Genomic DNA, 23,483 nt, shown 5'->3' with positions numbered 1-23,483 from the left:
CTGTAAACTCAAAACACATGCACAAAATGGCACAGAGTACACATTCCTGCTGCAAAAGCAGCCACATAAAGAAAACATTGAGGGTTGTAGAGATGACTTAGCAGTTAATACATTTGCCTGTGAAGCCTAAGGACCCAGGTTGTTTCCCTAGTGCTCACATAAGCCAAATGCACATGGTAGCACATGCATATGGAGTTTGTTTGCCATGGCTGGAGGCCCTGGTTTGCACATATTCCTTCTCCCACTCCCTCCCTCCCTCCCTCTCTCTCTCTCTCTCCAATAAATACTTTTAATAGAAAACATTGGACCAATTCAGTATCTAAAACAAGCAGACCAAATATTGAATACTGAAGCTTGATTGTCCAGCATCTGCACCCATAATGAAACATCTGTAATTCCAGGTCTACCCATCCAGCTAAGCTATTTACGGCTCAAGACAACAGCTCTACTTTCGCAGCCATCCCATAGTCTTGGCATCTCCAAAATCCTGCAGTCTCCAACACAACCCATATTTCATCCATCCCATGGCGCTTTATGGCCTCTCTTCAGGGATTATAACCCTACTCGGCATCACTTAGGGGGTCATTGCCAAAAAAACTGCATTGTATCCGTTGACCCTCTCTTTCCTGCATTTGTTACAGTTACATGATACCAGGTGGGCTACAAATTTATTAATCTAAGGGAAAATGAAGCTGATTTTGTAGAACAGGAAACTCCTTCAGCATTCTTCCTTCCTTTCATAAGGGGCAGCAGCCTCCCACTGTCTCAGTTGCAAACCAGCTGGCCCACTCTCAATGGTGGTAATTTCTCAAATAACTGCAGCTAAACCAGTCTCCAGTGTGAACTTTTCATTTCTTTCTATGCCCTATTCTGTTGTTTTTAAAATTCAACTTTACTATTTTCTCGGGACATGGGAGTAGCACCCCCAGTCTCTCTAGTCCACAGCCGGCCAAGTTCTCTTTCCCTCATCAGTAAAGGCCTTTACCGTCCACAGGTTCTTTTTGCATTTAAGTCTCTAAATTCTCACCAGAATGGTCCATCAAGCTCTCCTTAAAAGGTGTCTTTTAGTCTAAGGTTTCAAATCCTTCCATTTTCCTCTATCAAATAAGTTTCAAATACCAGAAATCACACAATCAGGTGTCTAGCATCAATGACCTCAGTCCTCTGGAACCAATATTCTGCTGTAGTTACTTTCTCATTGCCAAGACAAAACACCCAAACAAAAGCAGTTGCTAGGAGGAAAGGGTTTATTTTGGCTTCTATTCTAAAAGGGAATCTTCATGATAGAAGAAAAATGATAGTAGAACAGAAGCTAGACATTACTCGTTGACAAATTAATTGGCAGAAAGCAGCAAGAGAGTGAGCTGAGCTCTGGCAAGGGGAAGCTGGGCTCCAGCGACCCAAAGCCCACCCAGAAATGCAACTTCTCCAGAAAGAGTCCACTTCCCAAATTGCCTAAGGACCAAACATTCAAAACACATGAATTTATGGAGGACATCTGATTCAAACTACTACATCTAGTAAGTTCTTAAAAAGGAATTAACAATGTATGTTAACTACCTGGTTGTCAGTTACATATAGTAAATTTAAAGAAAATGTTTAAAAGACCTTTTAGATTGGAGGATGGTACTGTGCTCTTCCCAGGAGCATTCATGCTCTACTGCTAGTTTGGTGCAATCCCAGTCTTATTCCCAGCTGTATAGAAATGGACAGGTGATTCTAAAGCTTATGTGGAAGTACAGAGGATCTAAAATAGTCAGTGTGGTTTGGAAAAGAGAAAACAGACTTGCTCTGTCTGGTTTAGTTACAATTATCGAGGCAGTGTGTTGTTGGCATAAACATCAATGGAACAAAACCGAGGTTCTAGAAATAGACTTATCCATATGTGATAAATTAATTTTTGGCAAAGATGCCACAGTAACTCAAGAAACAGAAGATGATCTTTTCAAACAATAGTGTTGGAAGAAAACAGATCTGCCTATGCCAAAAAAAAAAAAAAAAACCAGAAAACTAAACTTGAACTATACTTCATGCTACAAAAAAATGATTATGGAAGACTTAAAATTGTAAAAGTAGAAGAAGAAAACAAGAGAGATCACTGTGATTTAGAGATCAAGCAAACATTATAAATAAACTATCAGAATTAAAACCAGTATAATTATTTTTGAAAAATTATTAATGAAAATGAAACAAGCACAGGAAGGCCCAGGATATATTTGGAAAGACACCTAATAAAAATTTTGTCTGTAGGTTACATAAAGACTCCTACATCAAAAATAAGACAAAATACCAAACTTATTTTTTACACACAGAGTCAATATTTCACTAAAAAATATATGCACATGACAAAATAAATACATGAAAAAATATCCAGATTCAAATCTTTTTTTTTAAATGAACAACTTCCATGATTGTAAATCATGTAATCCCATTGGGATTCTCTCCCTCCTCCACTTTCCCTGTTGAACCTCCACTCTCCATCATATTCCTTCTCCCTCTCAATTAGTCTCTCTTTTATTTTGATGTCACCATCCTATTATAATGGTCTTATGTAGTTAGCGTCAGGCATTGTGAGGTCATGAGGTCATGCCAGATTCAAATCTTTAAGGAACCACAATGAGAAACATTTTAAGTCTTTAAAAAGGCTAAAATTAGTGCATGGCAACATCAAAAGTTGATGAGATATGGCACACCTGGAAATCATATATTTTGCTCATGCAACTGATTCAGAAAACAGTTTGGCAATTTAAATGTTCATTGACCATATGTTTTACTTTTTTGGTTTTTTTATGCTATTATAATGGAATAGCACAGACTCTGTAATGTATAATGAACGTAAATTTATTTCTCATAGTTCTCAGCAATCACACAATCACTTGGTAAAGAGGCACAGAGTGGGAGTTGGAGAGCAGGAAAGAGAAAAGAGCTGAAGGGGAGAAGGAGGAAATAAGGAATGAGGAGGGTGAGACAGGAGAAGGCTAATTCCTCTTTGAAAATGAACCCTTTCTACTGTAAGGTTGGTTCATCCATTCATGAGCATGGATCCCTGAAATACTGAGTCATCTCTTCACAGTACCAGATCTAGATACTGATAACAACATGGATGTTAAAAGTGACTAATAGTCAAACCATATCACAGGACATATATTATATGCCTAAGAAAAATTTAAAAAAATATGTGCCCATACAAATGCACAATTGTTGATTGCTACCTTTAGATAATATCCAAAACTTGGAATCAGCACAAGAAACATATTTGCCTCTGCAGTTTGCCAAGGCAAATTAATGTTAACTCTTAGCTTTTCCCAAACCATGCAAGTTATATGAGTTACTACTTCAACTTCATCTGAAAAAAGAAACAGGGTGTTTTTTTTTTTTGTTTGTTTGTTTTTTTTTGCTGTTGTTCTTTCAGGGTCCACAACTACTTTCCAATGGATTTTCCATTTTTTTAAATTTAATTAATTTATTTATTTAGAGAGAGAAAGAGAGAGAATGGGCACACCAGGGCCTCCAGCCACTATAAATAAACAAACTCCAGGTGCATTTGCTACCTTCTGCAACTGGCTTTTATGGATCCTGGGGAGTTGAACTAAGGTTCTTTAGCTTTGCATGCAAATGCCTTAACCCCTAAGCCATCTCTCCAGCACCTTATTTTTTAAATTTATTTTAGAGAGATAGAGTGAAAAAGACAGAACAAGAGAGAGATACAGAGAGAGAATTGGCTCACCAGGGCCTCAGCCACTGAAATTGAACTGCAGATGCTTGTACCACCTAGTGAGCAGGTGCAATATTACACTTGCCTCACCTTTATGTGTCTGGCTCACATGGAATCTGGAGAATCTAAGATGGGTCCTTAGGCTTTGCAAGCAACTGCCTTAACTGTTAAGGCATTTCTCCAGCCATGGCATTTCCTTTTAAATGGCGGATTGCTTTTTCCTAATCCTACCTGCCAGTGATAATAGAGAATTTTGACTCTGGACCTTGCTGAGTCCATAGCCTTTGACTCTTCATCTCTTCAAAAAAATAAAAATCCTGCGGTTTGGAATTCAGGGGCAATAAACACCCACAGAGTACTCTCTCCTTTGAATGGTAAGAAAAACCACTAGAAGGTTTGAAAAGTAATATCCTTAATCAATCATTAATTACTAAAAGAGAGAGAGAGAGAGAGAAACTTGAAAAATCATTTCCCTAGTTCTTCTAGTACCAAGAACTACATGAACAGTGCTTTTTTATTCGGCTGATGACACTTAAAAGATTCAGAGAAGTTAAGAAACATTGTTTTCAAGGTCAAATCAAATTGGAGGCAATAATTCTTCATTCTATTTATAAGGCCTAGGTAACTTGTCTTGGTAAAGGTAATACTAAAAACGTCTTCTTTTAGAAAGGTAGTTAGAATACCATACAGAATTCATTTTTGACTGTCAAAAGCAAAATTATTTGCAAGCTATAGATATGTACAACCTTGTGGGCTGACACCTCAGTTAACTGTTCAATCACCTGAAAGATTCTCTTGTCTTTCTTTTATGTGAGTTCAGGAGCACATAGCTATTTAAAATTCCTTCTCTAAAGAAATTCTATTGGAGTATTATATTTCTTTGGCAGTCCTGAAGAACTAGCCCAATATTTTACCATCGTAATTTTAAGCTACTCTAGGTAGCTTTTAAAAGTTGGATTGAGCCGGGTGTGGTGGCGCACACCTTTAATCCCAGCACTCAGGAGGCAGAGGTAGGAGGATTGCCTTGAGTTCAAGGCCACCCTGAGACTCCATAGTGAATTCCAGGTCAGCCTGGGCTAGAGTGAGACCCTACCTCGCAAAACAAAAACAAAGCAAAACAAAACAAAACAAAAAAAGTTAGATTGAAGTCTAAGAGATAGAACATGCTCTATGTATATGCCATATATATATATTTTTTTTTACCAGGTTCTACAGCTCAAATAGTTCTTTTCGTCCTTCCCAGTATCTGGATAAACCACTGTGTATTAACATAACAATATTCATATATGCAAGAGACCACTAGGTGAAACTACCAATGAATTTCACATTCAACTATAATATTTGAATATACACACATAGATAGAGTATCTCTTCACATATGTCTTAAAGTGTCCCAGAAAGGGATTCGCTTATTCATTATAGTCTATAGTCCAAGAGCAACTGTGGGAAAATGGAATTACTAAAGCAGAATTTAGGTACTTTGAAGAGACTGATGCTAAGAGATAGGAAATCTACACATGTTATGAATTATAAAGTGAAAGAAAATACTGGCCAAAGGGAGACAGTGGTGACAAGAACTACAACTCACTAGTTCTAAGTATACATCAGAGCTGCATTCAGTACTTTCCCTAAAAGTAGTCAAACTAGGAGAATATTCATTTATGTAATGTTACATTTTCCCACCTAACAGCCTTGAAGTTTCTTTTTGTTTAGTTTAAAAAATGAGGAAACTGATATTTTGAGTTTCATCAAGTTGTTCAAGATCATGTAAGCTTGAAAGTATTAAATCGGTAATGTAATGAGACAAGATAAGCTAAGTCTAAAGATTAAAGTGTATAGCAAACTATTATTACAGTATCATTTTTCTGGTCATCCTTTTCTTAGTCTAGTTAAAGTATATTTTATTTATAACATTCACAGGTGAAAGTAACTTGTACAAGAGTTCTTGTGAGCAATAATATTGTGATTATAATTGGTTTATTCTGTTTGTAGAATCTATGTGCTTTCCACAGTATTATTCTGCCTTTTTGGCAGTATTTCCATTCTCTAGTGAAATACTCATTTGTAATTCATTCTACAAATATTTGCTGAATAATTTGTGTCATGTTTTTCTGCCTTCCGAGGACACTAGTGAATAAAAAAAAAAAGGCAAACTTTGACAGGTTACATGTTAGTAGAGAGAAACAGTAGACAAATAAATCCATAAAGGCATGTCAAGGGTTAGTAGGAACAATAAAGAAAAATAGAGCATTGTAAGTGGCTAGAAGAAAATGATGGGATAAAGGTGTTCTTAAATTGTTGAGATAAGATGGTCACTTTAAGGAACTGCTCAATGATAGTGGTACTTTTATGGTGAGCTCATTTCCTATCACGAAGTATCTTGACTCCTTAGTTTATGTGACATTGAAACTCGATCTGAGTTTTATATCATTCTGCTAGCTTCTAGAAGAGTATGTTTGACTTCAGGCCTAGCATTTCATTGCAAAAAAAAAAAAAAAATGATACTATGTTTGATTTACTGTATAATTCTTCTTTACTTCTATTTTTCATAACCAAGAGTTTATCTGTCCAGTTCCCAAAGGTCTTTCTCTTCACATCCTTGGCTTTTCCTGATATTGCCAGCGATCAGAGAAATTTTCTTATATTTCTTATTTATGTAGCATTAAAAAAAATCTCATTTTACTTTAGGCTGCTGTTAGTTCCCATTCTTGGATTTGAAGCAGACCCTCCAAGCTTTTTGGTGTACTTAGAAACCTTTAGCTCCTTCGCTTGTAACTGCCAAGCAAATGAAGGTCCTATGAGAGCTGGGATGCATTTTGTTTCCTTGGCAAATAACTTTTTAATGAGAAAAAAAAAATCTTACTAAGTTGAATGGCTCACCTAGCTAGGCCATGCATTCATTAGGTAGAAGGCATTGAGTCAGAGGAGCCTGTTCTCTTTTGATCTAATGATATGGACATGTACACCCAGACACACTCACACCTACCTACATCGTAGCCCTACTTGTCCATGACGAATATACCTCAAGACCTCCAGTGAATGCCTAAAACCATGAATAGTAATCAACTGTATGCAATATGTACACATATGTGTATATATATCTATATACATATATACACCAGATGTGTATATATTGTTAAATGGTTATTTGAAAAGAAAGCAATGTATAATTGTTTCTTAAGGAATTTATCCAAAATACCCAGCTTAATAATGTGAGAAAATGTTTGGATTTATTTGCAGAGTAATGTCTGTCCAGAAATTAGGTAAAAAGCATCTTCTCTTGTCATTAACATTCAATGTGGGAGATTAGTTCTTAGAGATAACCTTAATGTGGGAGATTAGTTCTTAGAGATAATCTCAGGATAAGGCAGTAGTGATGTCAGGAACTAATGGAATGATTTTAAATGGAGAGTACTTATATATTGTAAAGTATATGAGGGTAGGATGTGTTCAGCTTGTTTTTGCTTTTCTCAAAAAAGCCAAAAACCTTCCCTGTAGTAATTAAAAATAAACAGCAGTCATTAACTTGCTATGGGGTTCTAATAGCCACAACATTGCTTCCATGCACGAATGACCTCCTGATCTAAAGCAAAGTAATTCAATGCTGAAATTATCTTGAAAATTAAAAACCATCCTGGATAATGAATAGTTTCAATTGCTACAGCACCAATTTATGTATATTTTCTCCATTTTATGCTTTCTTCTGTACATATGCAGCTTGCTAACTACCAAAAGTACTATCAGAGAGATTCCCAGTGAGAAAAGAGCATGCTGAGCTCAGGTTCTGAACTTGTTAGCCTTGGTATTAACTCATTCATTCATTCACAAAACCTCTATTGAGCAGCTTCTTTGGGCTGACATTTTCCAGTGTGCTTTATTTTAGTAATTCATTTCCTAATAAGGGGGGGAGGGAGTCTGCTCCCAGAAGAATTGTCATTGTGGGATTTGAATTGCATTTTACTCTAAATTTGTCTCATATATAATTGTTTCATAATTTATTCAACCAAACATTTACTATTAGATATTTGTATAAATTGAATTTTGAAGGAAGGGTTATAAAAATGAATGGTTAATATTCCTGTTAATAAACATTTGTTCATAGTTCTGATTTTTTTCTGTGCAATGGATTGCTACAAGGAAAAGAAACTAGGTCTGCACGAATGAATGTTTTAGTTTTTTTTTAAAGAATTTTGCCAAAGAAGATCCAAAAGAGAAACAGAAACTAAAAGTTTGCAACATTTGCCATTGTCACCAACAGAGAGAGAGCCCCTCACGACTGCCTTCCGTTGCCAGTGTTAAGAACAAGAGTGTCTTGTGAATGTGTGTAATTATCATTGATGCCCAATATTCCAAATTATTAAAGTTTCTTAAGAATAATTCAGTGCTGATGAAAACTCTTCAACTAATACTGAGTTTATATCTGACAAGAAATCATTGAGCTTCTTTTCTTTGTTTTGTTTCTTATAAATGTTGAACGTTTGGTTCTAAATCCTATGAGTAAACTGGAAAAGTTGAGTACTGACACAAAAGAAAGGAGATCTGCAATTGGCTATGGTGTGTAGGAAATTTCCCAAGCACCCATTTAAAAGATAGCAAATTTAATTATGTAGCAAAGAATATTTTAGTGCTAGTGTTTTTATTTTAGCAAAATATTTCTAGTTACAGAAATATAAGAAAGAGAAACCGGATTGGTTTATGGGAACAGCCCCATCTTACTTTGAAGGAATCTGAGGTAGTTTCAGGGTAACTATTTTATCTTGTCTTTTTAGCTTTTTCCCTTATAAGCTTTGTTGTTCTATCACTTTTTTGTTTTTATATCAGTGGTCTCCCTGTTTATTTCCAGAACCATTGGACACAAGAACCGGTTTGTCAAAGTCCCCCGTGGTCACATGTGGGTGGAAGGTGACCATCACGGACACAGCTTTGATAGTAATGCTTTCGGGCCGGTGAGTCACCTTACATCTTGTTGCTGATGGAAGCGGACTTCAAAAGTAGGAACAAGAGTATGTCATACAGATAGTGGACTCTGGCATTCACCCAGACTGCTCAGGAATTTGGTGCTGGGACACTTTCTGTTTGGAAATTCCCTTTTAAAGATCATAGAGACTTAAGTAATCAAAGTGTGTGTGTCTCATGGGAAAAAAACTTAAAACACTTTAACAAAGTGTGGACAGATGTTTCCAGCCAGCTGATTGGTCCCACAAAAGTGCTGTCTTGCTATTTTTTGGGGGGGAGGGCGGGGGAGAGGGAGAGAGATTGGGAGGGAGAAGATTGGCATGCCAGGGCCTCAGCCGCTGTAATCAAACTCTAGACGTGTGCCCCCTTGTAAGCATGTGCAACCGGGCTGGCCTGTGTCACTCTGCTTCTGGCTTATGGGTATCCGGAGAGTCCAACATTAGTCCTTTGGCTTCATAGGCAAGTGCCTTAACTGCTAAGCCATCTCTCTAGCCCTCTAGCTATGTTTTTGTTGTTGTTATTTGTAAATATATAGTACATATAGATATAAGTTCTCTTAGTTCCGTGCAAGAGCACTAGAAATCTTTTTTTTTTTGGGGGGGGGTACACAATTTACCTCTGTTCCCTGAAAGGTCCACCTTAGCTTGACAATTGAATTTGCAGAAAACAAATTAGCAAAAAATATGAAAAATATATATAACTTTAATGTTAGTTTTATGTGGCACAGGAAACTTCATAAAGAAATGAAAAATATAAAATTAAAAAAAAATGGTGAAACCTATTTACTTTTGTAACTGTCTGAACAAAAATGGGAAATGACAGGCAAGTAAGGGAATTATGTTGAGAAGCTAAAGGAAGACAATTACTTTAACATAGTCTTTAAATTTTCTCAGTAATGACTCTCCATTGAGGAACTTTTCTTGTCTTCAGGTAGAGACCATTCTGCTTTCACCTGAAGGTTTCATCTCCTGTGTTCAGGAAGAAAGGGGGAAAATAGTATGTCCTCCATATATCTGCCATTTTTCCAGTATCTTTAACTCAGAGTAGTCCTTGTTCCAGAGTGGGTGTTTGGGGGTGGCATGTTCTAGTGTTATTCATAAATAACATTCTATTAGTGTTTGATTTCTAGCAGAAATACAGACCTACTCTATTCCATGCTTTTATTCCATTCAATGTGTGACTATACTGATACTTCATGGATTTTTTTTCACTTTGAATGCTTGTTGAAATTTTCTATGAATCTCTCAATAGCACATTATTAAATTTAAGAATCTTTTAGCTAATGGAACCTGCACCAGATTCCTAATTGCCTAGTTTGTTTTAAAGCTTGGCTTCCTCCATTTGATTTTCCTAAAGCTATATTTCTATTATAGGGCAATATAAAACACCTTTACATATGCTTGTGAAAAATATATTCCAGATTTTTGTCTAGAATTAAAAGATGATGGTCTGTAATAAAATAATTTTTGAACACATTATGAGGAGCCAATATTTTTTTCACTAGAGAAATAGCTATTTTTGCCAGATTGTCCATCCTCCCTGAAGAAGACTGAATGGTAAAAATGCTCTATTAAATTATTTTCCATAAAAAGAAATAGCTATTTTGATTCAACATTGACTAAAGGTATAATATTAGAACTGGTGTTGAATAAATGAATGAATATGTGGGAATTTTTTTTTTTTTTTTTTGGTTTTTTGAGGTAGGGTCTCACTCTGGTCCAGGCTGACCTGGAATTAACTCTGTAGTCTCAGGGTGGCCTTGAACTCATGGAAATCCTCCTACCTCTGCCTCCTGAGTGCTGGGATTAAAGGCGTGCGCCACCACGCCTGGCATTATGTGGGAAATTTTTTAGGACACTATTCCTAGTTGTTGTTGTTGTTTTTTTATCTAATCATAGTGATGTTAAACCAATTTTAAAGCCTTTACATATCTCTGAATAAAAATATCCTTGAGGGTCTGGAGAGATTGCTGAGTGGTTAGAGCATTTGCCTGCAAAGCCAAAGGACCTGGGTTGAACTCCCCAGGACCCATATAAGCCAGACGCACAAAGGGGCACATGTGTCTGAAGTTTGTTTGCAGTGGCTGGAGGTCCTGGCATGCCCATTCCCTCTCTCTCTCTCTCTCTCTCTCTCTCTCTCTCTCTCTCCTGCCTATTTCTGTATCTATCTATCTCTCATAAATAAATAAATAAAATATTTTAAAAAATATCCTTGAGTCTAAGTTCTGCCACAAAATGAGACAAAGACCGGAGATGCTAGAAAAGTTTCAGGCTGCTTATGTTGCAGTACAAGTATCTATTGTGCAAAACTCTAGTAGGAACTTGAAAGGAATGAATTTCCAAAGATAGTTTTCTCTTTCACTTATATTATTTGTATATATCATATAGTTCCCAAAATCCACAGTGAAATATTAGTTAGCTTTACTTGGGACTTAAGTAGTTCGAATAGCAATTTTGAAACAAAATGTTAAAAATGTTACTTTATCAACTGCCAGCTGCATGTGTTACATTGTTCCTAATAATAAAGTCCAAAGGTGAGATTATTTTGGAATGACTTTACTTACTTGCAGCTTTTATCAAAGGTAAAGAGGATAGATGCTATGGGGCATCTCAGCCGAATTGAGGTATTTGTTATTTTTGAGGTATTCCAGATATGATAGATTACTGTGTCGGCTCAGATCCAGAGTTGTTTGGCTCTTGATTATCTTATCAGGAAATCTTTGGACAGGCTGGTGAGTTCCTTGTGTCCTGGGGGCTCCACCCAAGGTGCACAGTTTTCCATGTCCCCAGGCTTAACCTGTGCAAAGATTAACATGTGGCAAATTAGTTTGTTATCCACACCCTGCATCACACTAAACATTAGTGTCATGAACTACTGAACTGTGAACATAAAAATGTCCAAAGTGGGGCTGGAGAGATGGCTTAGCGGTTAAGTGCTAGCCTGTGAAGCCTAAGGACCCCGGTTCGAGGCTCGGTTCCCCAGGTCCCACATTAGCCAGATGCACAAGGGGGCGCACGTGTCTGGAGTTCGTTTGCAGAGGCTGGAAGCCCTGGTGCGCCCATTCTCTCTCTCTCCCTCTGTCTTTCTCTCAGTGTCTGTCGCTCTCAAATAAATAAATAAATAAATAAAATTTAAAAAAAATGTCCAAAGTGTAACAGATGTGAAAACATCCTATGCCACCTAATCTTAAAATACCAGAAGAAGAAAAGAATCATACTTGTAGGACAATCTCTTTGTGTTGATGGCATTGAGAAACTATGGCATACAAGACATTGGAAAATGCATTGATGGCATTTGGTTTATAATGTGTTTTTAAGTAAAATCTACTTGTTAATTGTAAAGGAATCAGTAATCTGAGTCAGAAGCATAAAAGTGTTTTGAAATCTAGTGATTCTTTTTCACTGGGGAGGTAGAAAAATATTTATGCAAACTGGCTTTTAAAAAATTATTATTTGGGCTGGGCAATGTATACATGCCTTTAATCTCAGCACTCAGGAGGCAGAAGTAGGAGGATCATTATGAATTCAAGGCCAGCCTGAGACTACAGAGTCAGCCTGAGCGAGCGCAAAACCCTGATGCAGGTTTTGTGGTTCAGGATGGGCCCCCCAAATTTATAAACCCCAAGTTTGGGTTCTGTTTACCTTTAGCAAAGAATTGATAATGATGGACTTGAGAAAGATAAATTGTGAATTACTAAGTTTGTTTAGGGTGAAAACACACATTGTGGAGTTTATTTTAGGGAGGCTGGGATGCAGGAAGGCCAGAGCAGAGCCATAAACACGTAGGACATTGGAAACATGCTCTCATGTGGAAATACTGCATAATTTATAAGGTTCATTCAAAAGAAATTGAGGTTTGGGGGAGGGCAGTGGTATAGAGCTATAAGCTGTAAGCACATGGAGGGGAATTAAACTGAGGCTCTCAAGGAAAGATTCTAGTAGAGCTGCAAGCATATGGAAGACAGAACTTAGGTGTATATGTAGAGAGACTTAGAAGCAGCACACATGGTACCTGCCATATGCTTCCCATGGAAGGACGTGACAAGGGCAAATGGTGAGGCTCAAGGAAAAATATCAAAGCAGAAACCAAGAAATCCAGACGAGAAATGAGTAATGAAGAGAATTATCCTCATGGTTACCTGCGTTTAGAGAAATCACACAGGCCTGGAGTTAGTGGGAGCTCCCACGTGGTAGACCTTGAGTGTAAGGTAAATATTCACGTGGTAGATTCAGAGACCAGAGGAAAATCGTCCATGTAATCAAAGTGAGAAATTACCCCGAACTATAAAGCAGAGGTAGGCAGAAAATAAACAGTTTTTTGCCCTCTCCTTTCACCCAACCAAGCTGAGTTAGGGAAATCCAGACTCATGTGTATTCAAACAAAGTTGAAAGGGAATCCAGAGAGATCTCTGCAAAGAGGAGAAAAGGCTAGATGGAAAGAAAATGAGAGCCTGTATATGCAAGGGAAAGACCTGATTGGTGTGTAGATTTGGAAGTTGGATCCCAGAGATTGCCCACCTGGGCCTTCTGTCTAGGTAGTGTGTGAGACTGGGCAACAGGGGGCGCTGTAAATAAGAAATGAGTTCTGTTCCTGTGCGATGGTAAGGTGGCATGTAGGGTGGCATCTCCTGGTTCTCTCTCGAGTTCAGTCTCTAAGTAGAACTGCCTAAGAGAAGCTGGCTTTCTCCTATTCTTCTTCAACCCTACCTCAAAAAAGTAAAATGGGTTGGAGATATTGTTTAGTGGTTAAGCACTTGCCTGTGAAGCCTAATGACCCTGGTTTGAGGCTCTATTCCCCAGGACCCATGTAAGCCAGATGTACAAGGTGGCACATGTATCTGGAGTTGGTTTGCAGTGGTTGGAGACCTTGGTGTACCCATTCTCTCTCTATCTATCTGCCTCTTTCTCTCTCTGTCACTCTCAAACAAACAAACAAACAAAAAAAATTAAACACACACACACAATAAGTATTTGGGCCAGAGAAATGGCTGAGGGGTTAAATGCACTTGCTTGCAAAGCCTGATGGCCTGGGTTTGATTCCCCAGTACCAACATAAAGCCAGATGCTCAAAGTGGCACATGCATCTGGAGTTCATTTGCAGGAGGCCCTGGAATGCCCATATTCTCTCTGACTCTCTGTCAAATAAATAAATAAAAATGTATTTTTTAAATCTCTCATTTATTTACATGTATGTGTGCACGCATGCATGCACAAGCACACTATTGGAAATGAATGCCCTTCCTGCTTCAGGTTGGTGGCTAGGCAATTAAATCTAGGCCATCAGGTTTTGTAAGCCAGTGCCTTTAACTACTGAACCATTTCCCCAGTCCCCAAACTGACTTGATTCATGAATTGAACCAAGGTATACAGTTTTATTCGGTGAACTAGTATCACTTTTATTTGCAAAGTTAAGTGAGGTAACATGGCCAGAATGCAGGGAAGCATGCGCCATGGCAGGTGTCAACCTATTTGTGTTTCATGGGCTTTAACACACGTGGTTACAGTTTTGGAATGAACTCTGTAGTTCCGCTCCAGCAGAATCTATGACAGAAAAGCTTATTCGTAGTGATGTTGCCATCAGGTCTTAAGAACTGACTAAGGGCTGGAGAGATGGCTTAGTGGTTAAGCGCTTGCCTGTGAAGCCTAAGGACCCCGGTTCGAGGCTCGGTTCCCCAGGTCCCACGTTAGCCAGATGCACAAGGGGGCGCACGCGTCTGGAGTTCGTTTGCAGAGGCTGGAGGCCCTGGTGCGCCCATTCTCTCTCTCTCCCTCTATCTGTCTTTCTCTCTGTGTCTGTCGCTCTCAAATAAATAAATAAAAATTTAAAAAAAAAAAAAAAGAACTGACTAAACTTAAAGCTAAGCTGTCATCTTTGAGTGAGAGATTAGTTTGTTTTATTGGTTGGTTGGATTTGTGATGGTGGTGTTTTGAGGCAGGGTGTCTTGTAGCCCAGACTGACATGGAATTCACTTTGTAGCCTCAGGCCAGCTTTGAACTCTCAGTGATCCTCCTACCTCAGCCTCCTTAGTGCCAGGATTAAAGCAGTGCACCACCATGACTGATGCTCCTAGATTGGTTTGCTTGCTTTTTTTAAGACAAATTCTTCCTATGTACCCCACACTGGCCTTCCATTCAGAATCTTCTTATCTAGGCTTAAAAAGTGTTTGGTTTCCAGTTGAACACCATCCGGAATCTTTACCAGAGGATAATGATTTCTGAATGCATTTTCTACTAACCAATGGTAATCAAATTCACTTGTTAGTTATTTGAGTGTTTTTCTAATTCTAAAGATGACAAACCAAGTTTTATACATTATAAACACAGTCTGAAAGTTATGTTTTTATTAAAATTCTCTGATGAAAATTGTGCTTACCTATCAGCACACTTTGAGATTATACATACAAGGTTAATAAACTTTAGGCTTTCTAGATAGGTTTTGATTCATTCACTTGGAATTCAGTAATGTATTTCTTTGGCATTGACAACCTGTCTAAAGGTAGTCAGAATTACCTAGATTGTTTCTCTTGTCTGCAGAATTTAAACTTTTGCCCTTCATTTGTCTCCAGTATAACTTCACAAGTACATACCACTACTTGGAGCATTTTTTCTTTTACCTCTTTGCCTTTTGGTAATCATAACAGCTCACTGAAGTAAATGCTTAGTTGTAATCTACTAAAGAAAATGAATGTCTCATTCTGTTGATTTCAGGTTTATGTTTTATATCTTGTGTATTTATACACTTATTTGCTTTTTTATTTGACTTGTTGAAACTACATGTAGGCTTAAGAAGGAATTGATTAACTTTATGAATGAAAGGTTAACTGATAATGATTTTTAAAAATACTAGTAATAAGTTATTATAACAGGACACACTGTAACAGGAAAAGAATAATTTCTAGCTTGTTTTTCCATATCCACACTCTGATTTGATGAAGAAGATATTATGGGAAGAAACTAGTAGTAACTGCCTTGTTTTTTTATTTACTTATTTATTTGAGAAAGAGTTGTGTGTCATTGGAAAGAGGGGGAGAGAGAGAGGGAGAGAGAGAGAGAGAGAGAAAGAGAGAGAGAGAGAGAATGGCTACACCAAGGCCTCTAACTACTGCAAACAAACTCCAGATGCATGCACCACCTTGAGCATCTGGCTTCCATGGGTACAGAGAATTGAACCTGGGCCCATAGGCTTTGCAGGCATGTGCCTTAAGCGCTAAGCCATCTCTCCATCCCAGAAACAATTTTACAAACAAGTCACAAAATAAAATGGAAGAGTAGATGATAATCTTGGTTATGGAGCTTCCAGTTCCCTAACTTGTATGGACTTATGTTTTTTCATGTTTAGAAGGAGGAGTCTAATCTACGTTTATCCTACACACACACACACACACACATATATACACAAAGAATAGTGTTTGTGGAGCTTGATTGTGCTCATGCTCATGTGTGTACATGGGCACAGGTCTGTGCACGGCCTCTGGTAAGTCTAGAAGTTATCTTTTCCTCAATGCTTCCCCACCTTTATTTATTTATCTTTGATGTAGGGTCTCTCTCTGGTCCAGGCTGACCTGGAATTAACTATGTAGTCTCAGGGTGTGCTTGAACTCACAGCGATCCTCCTACCTCTGCCTCCCTCCTGAGTGCTGGGATTAAAGGTGTGCACCTCCATGCCCAGCTCCCAACTTATTCTTTAGGAGAGGGTTTTTCTCTGAACGTGGGGCTCACCAATTTAGCTAAACTACATAGCCAGAAATCTCCAGAACTCCCTATCTACCTGGCTTTGGAAGTAATGGAGCATGCTCTCACGCCCAGCTTTTAAGTTTTTGATGTGGGCACTGGGGATTTGAGCCCAGGTCCTCATGCTGTCATGACCGCACTTGATTAACTGAACCATCTCCCCAGTTCTGTAATCAAACAACCTGAGCAGATCAAAGTAAAATTGTAATTATGTGAAATATGATTTATCCAGAGGAACTATTATGCAGTCATGAAAACCTATAGTTTGATGATAGCATGAAATTGATTAAAAGCAAGTGGCATGTAAGATTAAATCTGGCTTTTAGTGATATGATCAGTGGTAAAAGTATCACTGATGTACTTGGATACTTAATGTTTCAATGATGTGTAGCAGTATCTATGAAATATCTTTATGTTAAACCCTGAATCATTGTACAATGATAGACAATATCTTTTTATAATATGAATTTTCAATTATGGCTTCAGTTTAGATTTCTAATGCGAGAAGTATAAGTTTCTTTTAAAATTGTGATAATTACCTAGATGTGTTCAGAGCATATGAATACCAAATCACATAATATAGATATATCTGATGAGGCTGGCATGTTGGTTTCTGATTGCTTGGAATGTTATCAAAGTGTGTCTAGTTGTAACTCTTTGGCTTTGTGAACAAAAATAGGCTCTTTCCTTGGACCACCCCTATTTCACTTAGATAACAGTAGTATCTTTCCTAAAATAGTCATATTTAGTTTTTTGCCAACATTCAGAGGTAGCAGATGACTACAGATACTAATGAAGTGATGATGGAAACATAGAAATAGCAAATTTTGTGCTTGTATTTGTATGTAAGCTGTTCTAGTTTCAAATTTTCAAATAGTAATTTTTAAAGTTCTTCAGATTAACTGATTCTTCCATCAATTAAAAATGTATGCAACATTTCTTTCCTCCATCTCCTATAAATATTCATTTCAGTGCTTATATTTCAGCTGCTATCAGATGAATTCGTTCCTTTTGGTGAAAACACAGACATGTCTTTCCCATGGTCTCCACTTAGCTTGTGTAGATTCTGTCCTTGAAGATTTTCGATCATTTTTATCCAGCTTTAAGTGATAAGCCACTGTGTAATTTTCCATGTGCTGCATAGTGGTTTATCATAAGGAAATATGTCATCATAGATATTCCAGAATCTAAAAAGAAACCAGAACTGGTTAGTTGAGTATCTAAAATAAATAAATTAACTACATTGATCAAAAGATAGAAGAAAAACTTTTGGTTTAGCCATCTCAAGGCAAAAGTACGCTTCCAAGATGTGTAAGTTCATTTCATTTTTAGGCTTGTGATCTCACTGTCACCTTGTGAACAATTTGTGTTCAGGGTCCATGAAGCAGAACTGAACAATTTGAGCACAGAAATTATCATGATATACTGTCTCTCCCCAAGAATGGAAATGACATATTATGTATAAATTCTTTTTGTTCCAAGTCACTTGGAAAAGAGCTAATATAAATATTATTTCATTAATACCTTATTAAATAAAATATTATCCCCTAGAAAAATGTTGAGAGAAGTATGTTTTAGGAGATAGGATTAAGAAAAATGAGCACTAGAAATATTCTTCATAAAAAGAGCTGAAGTCTCATGAAAGTGATGAAATATAACAATGTAGGGAAACCTAAATTGAAATTATATGTAATTCCTCCTCCCCCCACCCCCCCCCACCCCGTTTTTTTGAGATAGGGCTTTACTGTAGCCCAGGCTGACCTGTAATTCACTATGTAATCTAGGTGGCCTTGAACTCATGGCAATCCACCTACTTCTGCCTCCTGAGTGAGTGCTGGGATTAAAAGTTTGCGCCATCATGACTGCCTGGAATTCCTTTTAAAGTTCATGATTCAGAAGAGTTTTGCACTTATTAGAAGCTGGCAAAAAAATAAACAAAAAGTAAAGATCTTGTTTTTGTGTCCTATAAAACCTTTTGTTTCTGCTTTTGGGACACAGTTTGTGCTTCTCCCCATGTTCACCTTCCTTTTGGCCTGTGAATCCTCTCAGGGGAGTGGATCAGGAGAGACAAGAATTACATTAACTGGGGAGAGAATGCTAAATTAGGTAACATGCAAAAAAAGGACATTTTTGGAAATTATGTATATTGTCTTACTTGTCTTAAAAATTTCCTCATGTAATACAATTTTTTTTATTATTTTAAAAAAGCAATATATGACTAAAGACCAAAGCAAGTAGAATGAGATTCTTAGAGCTGGAGGAAGAATGAAGTGATGACATTTTTTTTTTTTATATATTATTGAAACCATGTATTAGGGTGTAGTATGGAGGAAAATGTAAAACATTCACAAATTTTAAGAGCAGAAACTCTAAGCATGGATAATCAGGGGTGTGCTGATCCCATGAGCCTCTTCAATATTGAATAGCATGACTAGAAATTTGATGCCCAGGATGAGCCACTGATAGTCAACACATACAGTAAAGACTAAGGTGCAACCCTGTCCTCGAAGAAGGATGGATCAGAGGGGAGGCACAATAAGGTTGTCTATGCTGTGACATAAATACTCCAGGTGGAGACATGAGAGGCATCTTAGAAAAACAGTGCATTTATTTATTAAAATCCATAACAACCTGTGAAGTCTTTTATGAGAAATTTAGTAGAATAACATATTCTGAAACCAGTGCAAACCCTGATGTTTTTGGTAAAATCCTGCTCTATGTAAAGCACTCCAGAGGCTGCAAGTTTGTGAATGGAGTGGCTCATGCCTGGAGTACACCTAATGGCTTTCTACTGTGCTGAAGATATTCTGTTTACATAATACAGAATAATCTTGTGGACTTCTGAGAATGAATTGACATTTCATTTTATTTATTGTTGAAGTGTAGCAGTTTCCTCGCATAAGTTCTCGAGAGCTGTTGGAGCAGCTTTTATTTAAAATCAGCCATTTGCAAACAAAGAAAAAGATTATTACACTGTGTTGACAGGATCCTGGTGAAGTGTTCTAGTCACACACCATGAACAATGTTGCTTCGAGTTTAATTGGCTTTATTTTCTTCTTGATTTATAGAACATGCTTCTTTATTAAGCAGCTTTGTTTACAATAAGAATAATCTATATTTTCTTGAAAAAAAGATAATTTGAAATCATAAAACCATACATAACCATGGGGATTTCTATTGTTTGTTTCTCACACTTTCCCTTTGAAAGTGCTAGAAACCAGCAACCCCACACATTTTTGAAGATACAATTTTCATTGGACTGATTTACCCCAAGGCATGCATTGCATGAAAATATAAAAATTAACTAAAGGAAGTGTCATCGTAATGAAAATATCTGTGTGCGCAAAGATAGCTAAGTCTCAGAAGACAGGCATCTCTGGAGCAATGTTTGAAGCCAAGTAATCCCCAGAAAGCAAAAAGAAACAGAGCGTCTATCAGGATTAGCTTCACCATTGTTTGGATTTTTTTTCCTGTATATGACAACTTCAAAAAAATACATGATTTCACAAAGAGAATATCGAAGCACAGTACAGTACTGAAATGAGTTCTGCCACTGCTCCCAAGAGCAGGGCCACTCAGCTTCCATTTCTACCAGATCACGTCTTGTGCTTTGTCTTAATTATCCTGCTAGTGTAGAAATCATTTTCCACATGATTTCATTTTCAGATGGGAGAATGTCAGCAGAACTGTCATTAGACTTCATTCTATGGCAGATAGTATTCCTCTGGGCCATTTAGTTTCGGGATTAAGCATGTTCATTTTATTAGGAGTGTATATTTACTGACAGTGGGTCAGGAGTCAAGATATAGTAGAAAATATGCAGGGTTATTAATTTAGCAATTTTATGAGCTCTTATAATTTTCATAAGAACTGGGATTTTTGCTTTTATCATATTCTGAGATATCATTGGTGTCTACATAACTGTTTTCTTTTTAATTTTTATTCATTTACTTATTTATTTTGTTTTTTTTCTGGGTAGGGTCTCATTCTAGCACCAGGCTGACCTGGAATTCACTATGTAGTCTCAGGGTGGCCATGAACTCACGACGATCCTCCTACCTCTGCCTCCCAATTGCTGGGATTAAAAGTGTGTGCCATCATATCCAGCTTCTTCTTCTTTTAATTAAACATTTCATTGGCAACTTCCAAAGTGTAAATACATAAACTATGACAATTCCTTCCAACCAACCCCATTCTCCCCAGTCCTCTCTCTATTAAATCTCTTCTTTCCATTTAGTCCCTCTTCCGTGTTGACGCCATCATCTCTCCCTGCTACTCTCGTCTCTTATACTACTTTATGCTAAAGGTCATTGCCAGTGCTAGTTAACACAAGAAGAGAAAAGATGTAGAGATAGAAAAACATTCCAAACTGCTGTCTTTCATTAGTATGCTACGACAAGTATCAAAAGTAATAAGTAGAACTGTGAGAACAGTTATGGGAGTTTACTTCTGCAACAGCTGCCACATACGTCAAGTACATAAAGGCCTCGTTAAAGCCAAGCGTGGTGGCGCACACCTTTAATCCCAGCCCTCGGGAGGCAGAGGTAGGAGGATCGCTGTGAGTTTGAGGCCACCCTGAGACTACATAGTGAATTCCAGGTCAGCCTGGTTTAGAGTGAGACCCTACCTAGAGGAAACAATCAAAAATAATAATAATAATAAATACCAACCTTGTTAGCCAATGGAATTTTTCAGGATTCTTTTGTGGGTTTTTTTTTTTTTTTTTTTTTTGCTTTGTTTTTGTTTTTCGAGGTAGGTTCTCACTCTAGCCCTGGCTGACCTGGAATTCAGTGTGTCATCTCAGGCTGGCCTTGAACTCACGGTGATCCTCCTACCTCTGCCTCCCAGTGCTGGGATTAAAGGCGTGCGCCACCACGCCCAGCTAGGATTCTTTTCATATAAAATAGCAATCAAAACCAGCGCCTGTTGCTCATGGTGAAGGGGAGAAGGGCTGAAAACAAAGTAGACTTACCTCATTAGGGTGGCATTAAAGGCCGTTTGATTCTGCCTCTTGCAAGATGTGTCGATTCATCTTTGCCCTTATCCATGCCCTTAGGTGCCTTGGTTAGTCCTTAATTTCACCATTGGGACTTGAGTCTCTGTATCTTGGCACACGTTGTCACTTCTCCTTCTTACATGACCCTCTCTGCCTCCTCACTCACCCTGGAAAGGTGACTCCCTGACTGAGGTGAAGCTTGATCATGATAGGACATCATCATGGTGATTTTATGTGTGTGGAGGAGACTTGGCATGAAGCCAAGTCTGTATCCCATGTCCCCAAGAGGAAACAGTTGAATAGCTGTTCTTTGACACAATGATGAGTATGTGAGAAAACATTCTTCTGTAGAAGGGTTTGGTTAGCTATAGCCGTAAGCTCATGTCTACTTCAGACCTGTTTTGGCAAAAGTAAAAATAATCAATCAGTCAATCGTCAGTCAAGTTATTCTGAAACACAACTACATTCTGCTTTTCATATTGACGGTGGCTGCTATCTCATTACAAGGGTTCAATTAAGAACTTGTGCCAAAAACATGTGGTCTCCAAATCTTAAAATACTTAGGATTTGGCCTGTTAATAAAAATTTTGTCAATCCCTAATCTTGTGAATTGTTAATAGAAAACATTAGAAAGCTGGGTTAAGGATGGATTATGTTTGGCCTTGAATCTGAAGGTCAGGAATTTGAGCATTGAATAGAAATCTCTGAAGTCATTAATATTTTTGAAAAGGAGAATAATGAGATAGAAGAGGCATCCTTAGCAATGCTGATTTGGGAAAATTATGAATGAAAGATTAGATTGGAAATAAGCTGTAGGTAGAGAATGCAATGATGTGATAATAGTTCAAGTGTGAGATGATTAGGTCTTAGACTGTGGAGACAGTCACATGAAAAGGCACATTGATGTGAGCATTCTCACGAACCAAAAACTGAGTCATTGTGTTTTGCATTCTGCTTCCTGGAATTGCATATAAGAGCAATTCACCTGCTATAACAACAAACTTTTCAGTGCTCACCTCTGATGTCTGATGTGTCAGTCCTTAAAACTAATCACGAGAGGCAGAAAGATAGGCAAATAAACATAGTAATGTTGCCAAGGACATTTTTTAGCTTTGGAAAGTACTTGAGATATGCTCAGGTGATGTTGGCTGAGGAGAACTGCGCTTCATCCTAATGATCAAATTTGCTTCCCTTACTTGAGAGGAAGACTAGAGGCAGGATTCTTGTGTTAACATTCTGTTCTGTTACACTTGACATCCTTGCCAACAGGTCCTTAGCTTCCCCCACCACCCTAATTTTGCAGGCTTTCTCTGCTATTTTTCTAAAGTTCTCAAACAGTCCAAAAGGGACAGGCAATTTCTATAATGTGGGTGTTCATGAGAAGGAGAAATCATATATATATACATACACACATATGTGTATCATATATATATACATATATATGTATATATATATTTAAATATTATATTTATTATTTACTTATTTATATGAGAGAGAGAGAGAGAGAACAGGAACACCAGGGCCTCCAGCCACTCAAAACGAACTCCAGACACATGTGCCACGTTGTGCATCTGGCTTCCATGGGTCTTGGGAAATTGAACAAATGCCTTAACTGCTAAGCCATCCCTCCAGTCCTGTAAGTAAATATTTTAATAGTTAAGTCACTAATAGGGAAACACACATTTAAATTATTTTTTCTATTATTTTTCTTTTAAAATTTTATTTAAAATTATTTTGCCAGGCTTGGTGGTGCATGCCTATAATCCTTACTAGAGAGGTAGAGGAGGCAGGTTAGGCAATTCAAGAAATCTTCGGCTACATAATGAGTTTGAGGACAGCCTGAACTACTTAAGACCATGTCTCAAAACACATGGACACAGACACATACATACAATATCTACACACATACATTAATTTCTCATATGTATATTTCAAAATTAATGTATTTTCAAAAGGAAATCTATCGGTGTTACTGAAATAATAATGTAGAATGTTTATACCAATGTCAGTTCACTCTAGCTTGACTTTTAAACAAAAATTACTGTTTAGTTACCTTTGTATTGCTGGACAAACATCCAACCAGAAA

At 37.5% G+C, this 23,483-nt stretch overlaps 1 protein-coding gene across 3 annotated transcripts in view; it reads left to right on the top strand.

Annotated features, from left to right (window-relative positions):
• Window positions 1-23,483, top strand: part of Immp2l (inner mitochondrial membrane peptidase subunit 2) — an 872,509-nt gene that overhangs the window by 642,280 nt on the left and 206,746 nt on the right. For 2 of the 3 annotated variants that reach the window (XM_045135523.1, XM_045135522.1), the window contains exon 6: window positions 8,559-8,661. The exons of the other annotated variant lie outside the window; for it this stretch is intronic. In XM_045135523.1, coding sequence (XP_044991458.1) covers window positions 8,559-8,661 — 103 coding nt within the window. The remainder of the gene's footprint in view (window positions 1-8,558; window positions 8,662-23,483) is intronic. 3 annotated transcript variants of the gene reach the window in all.

Source organism: Jaculus jaculus, chromosome 16 (genome assembly GCF_020740685.1).
Source record: "Jaculus jaculus isolate mJacJac1 chromosome 16, mJacJac1.mat.Y.cur, whole genome shotgun sequence".
In the NCBI taxonomy this organism is placed as follows: Eukaryota; Metazoa; Chordata; class Mammalia; order Rodentia; family Dipodidae; genus Jaculus; species Jaculus jaculus.
Note: the sequence above shows the minus strand (reverse complement) of the source record. Positions and strands in the feature narration are given on the sequence as shown.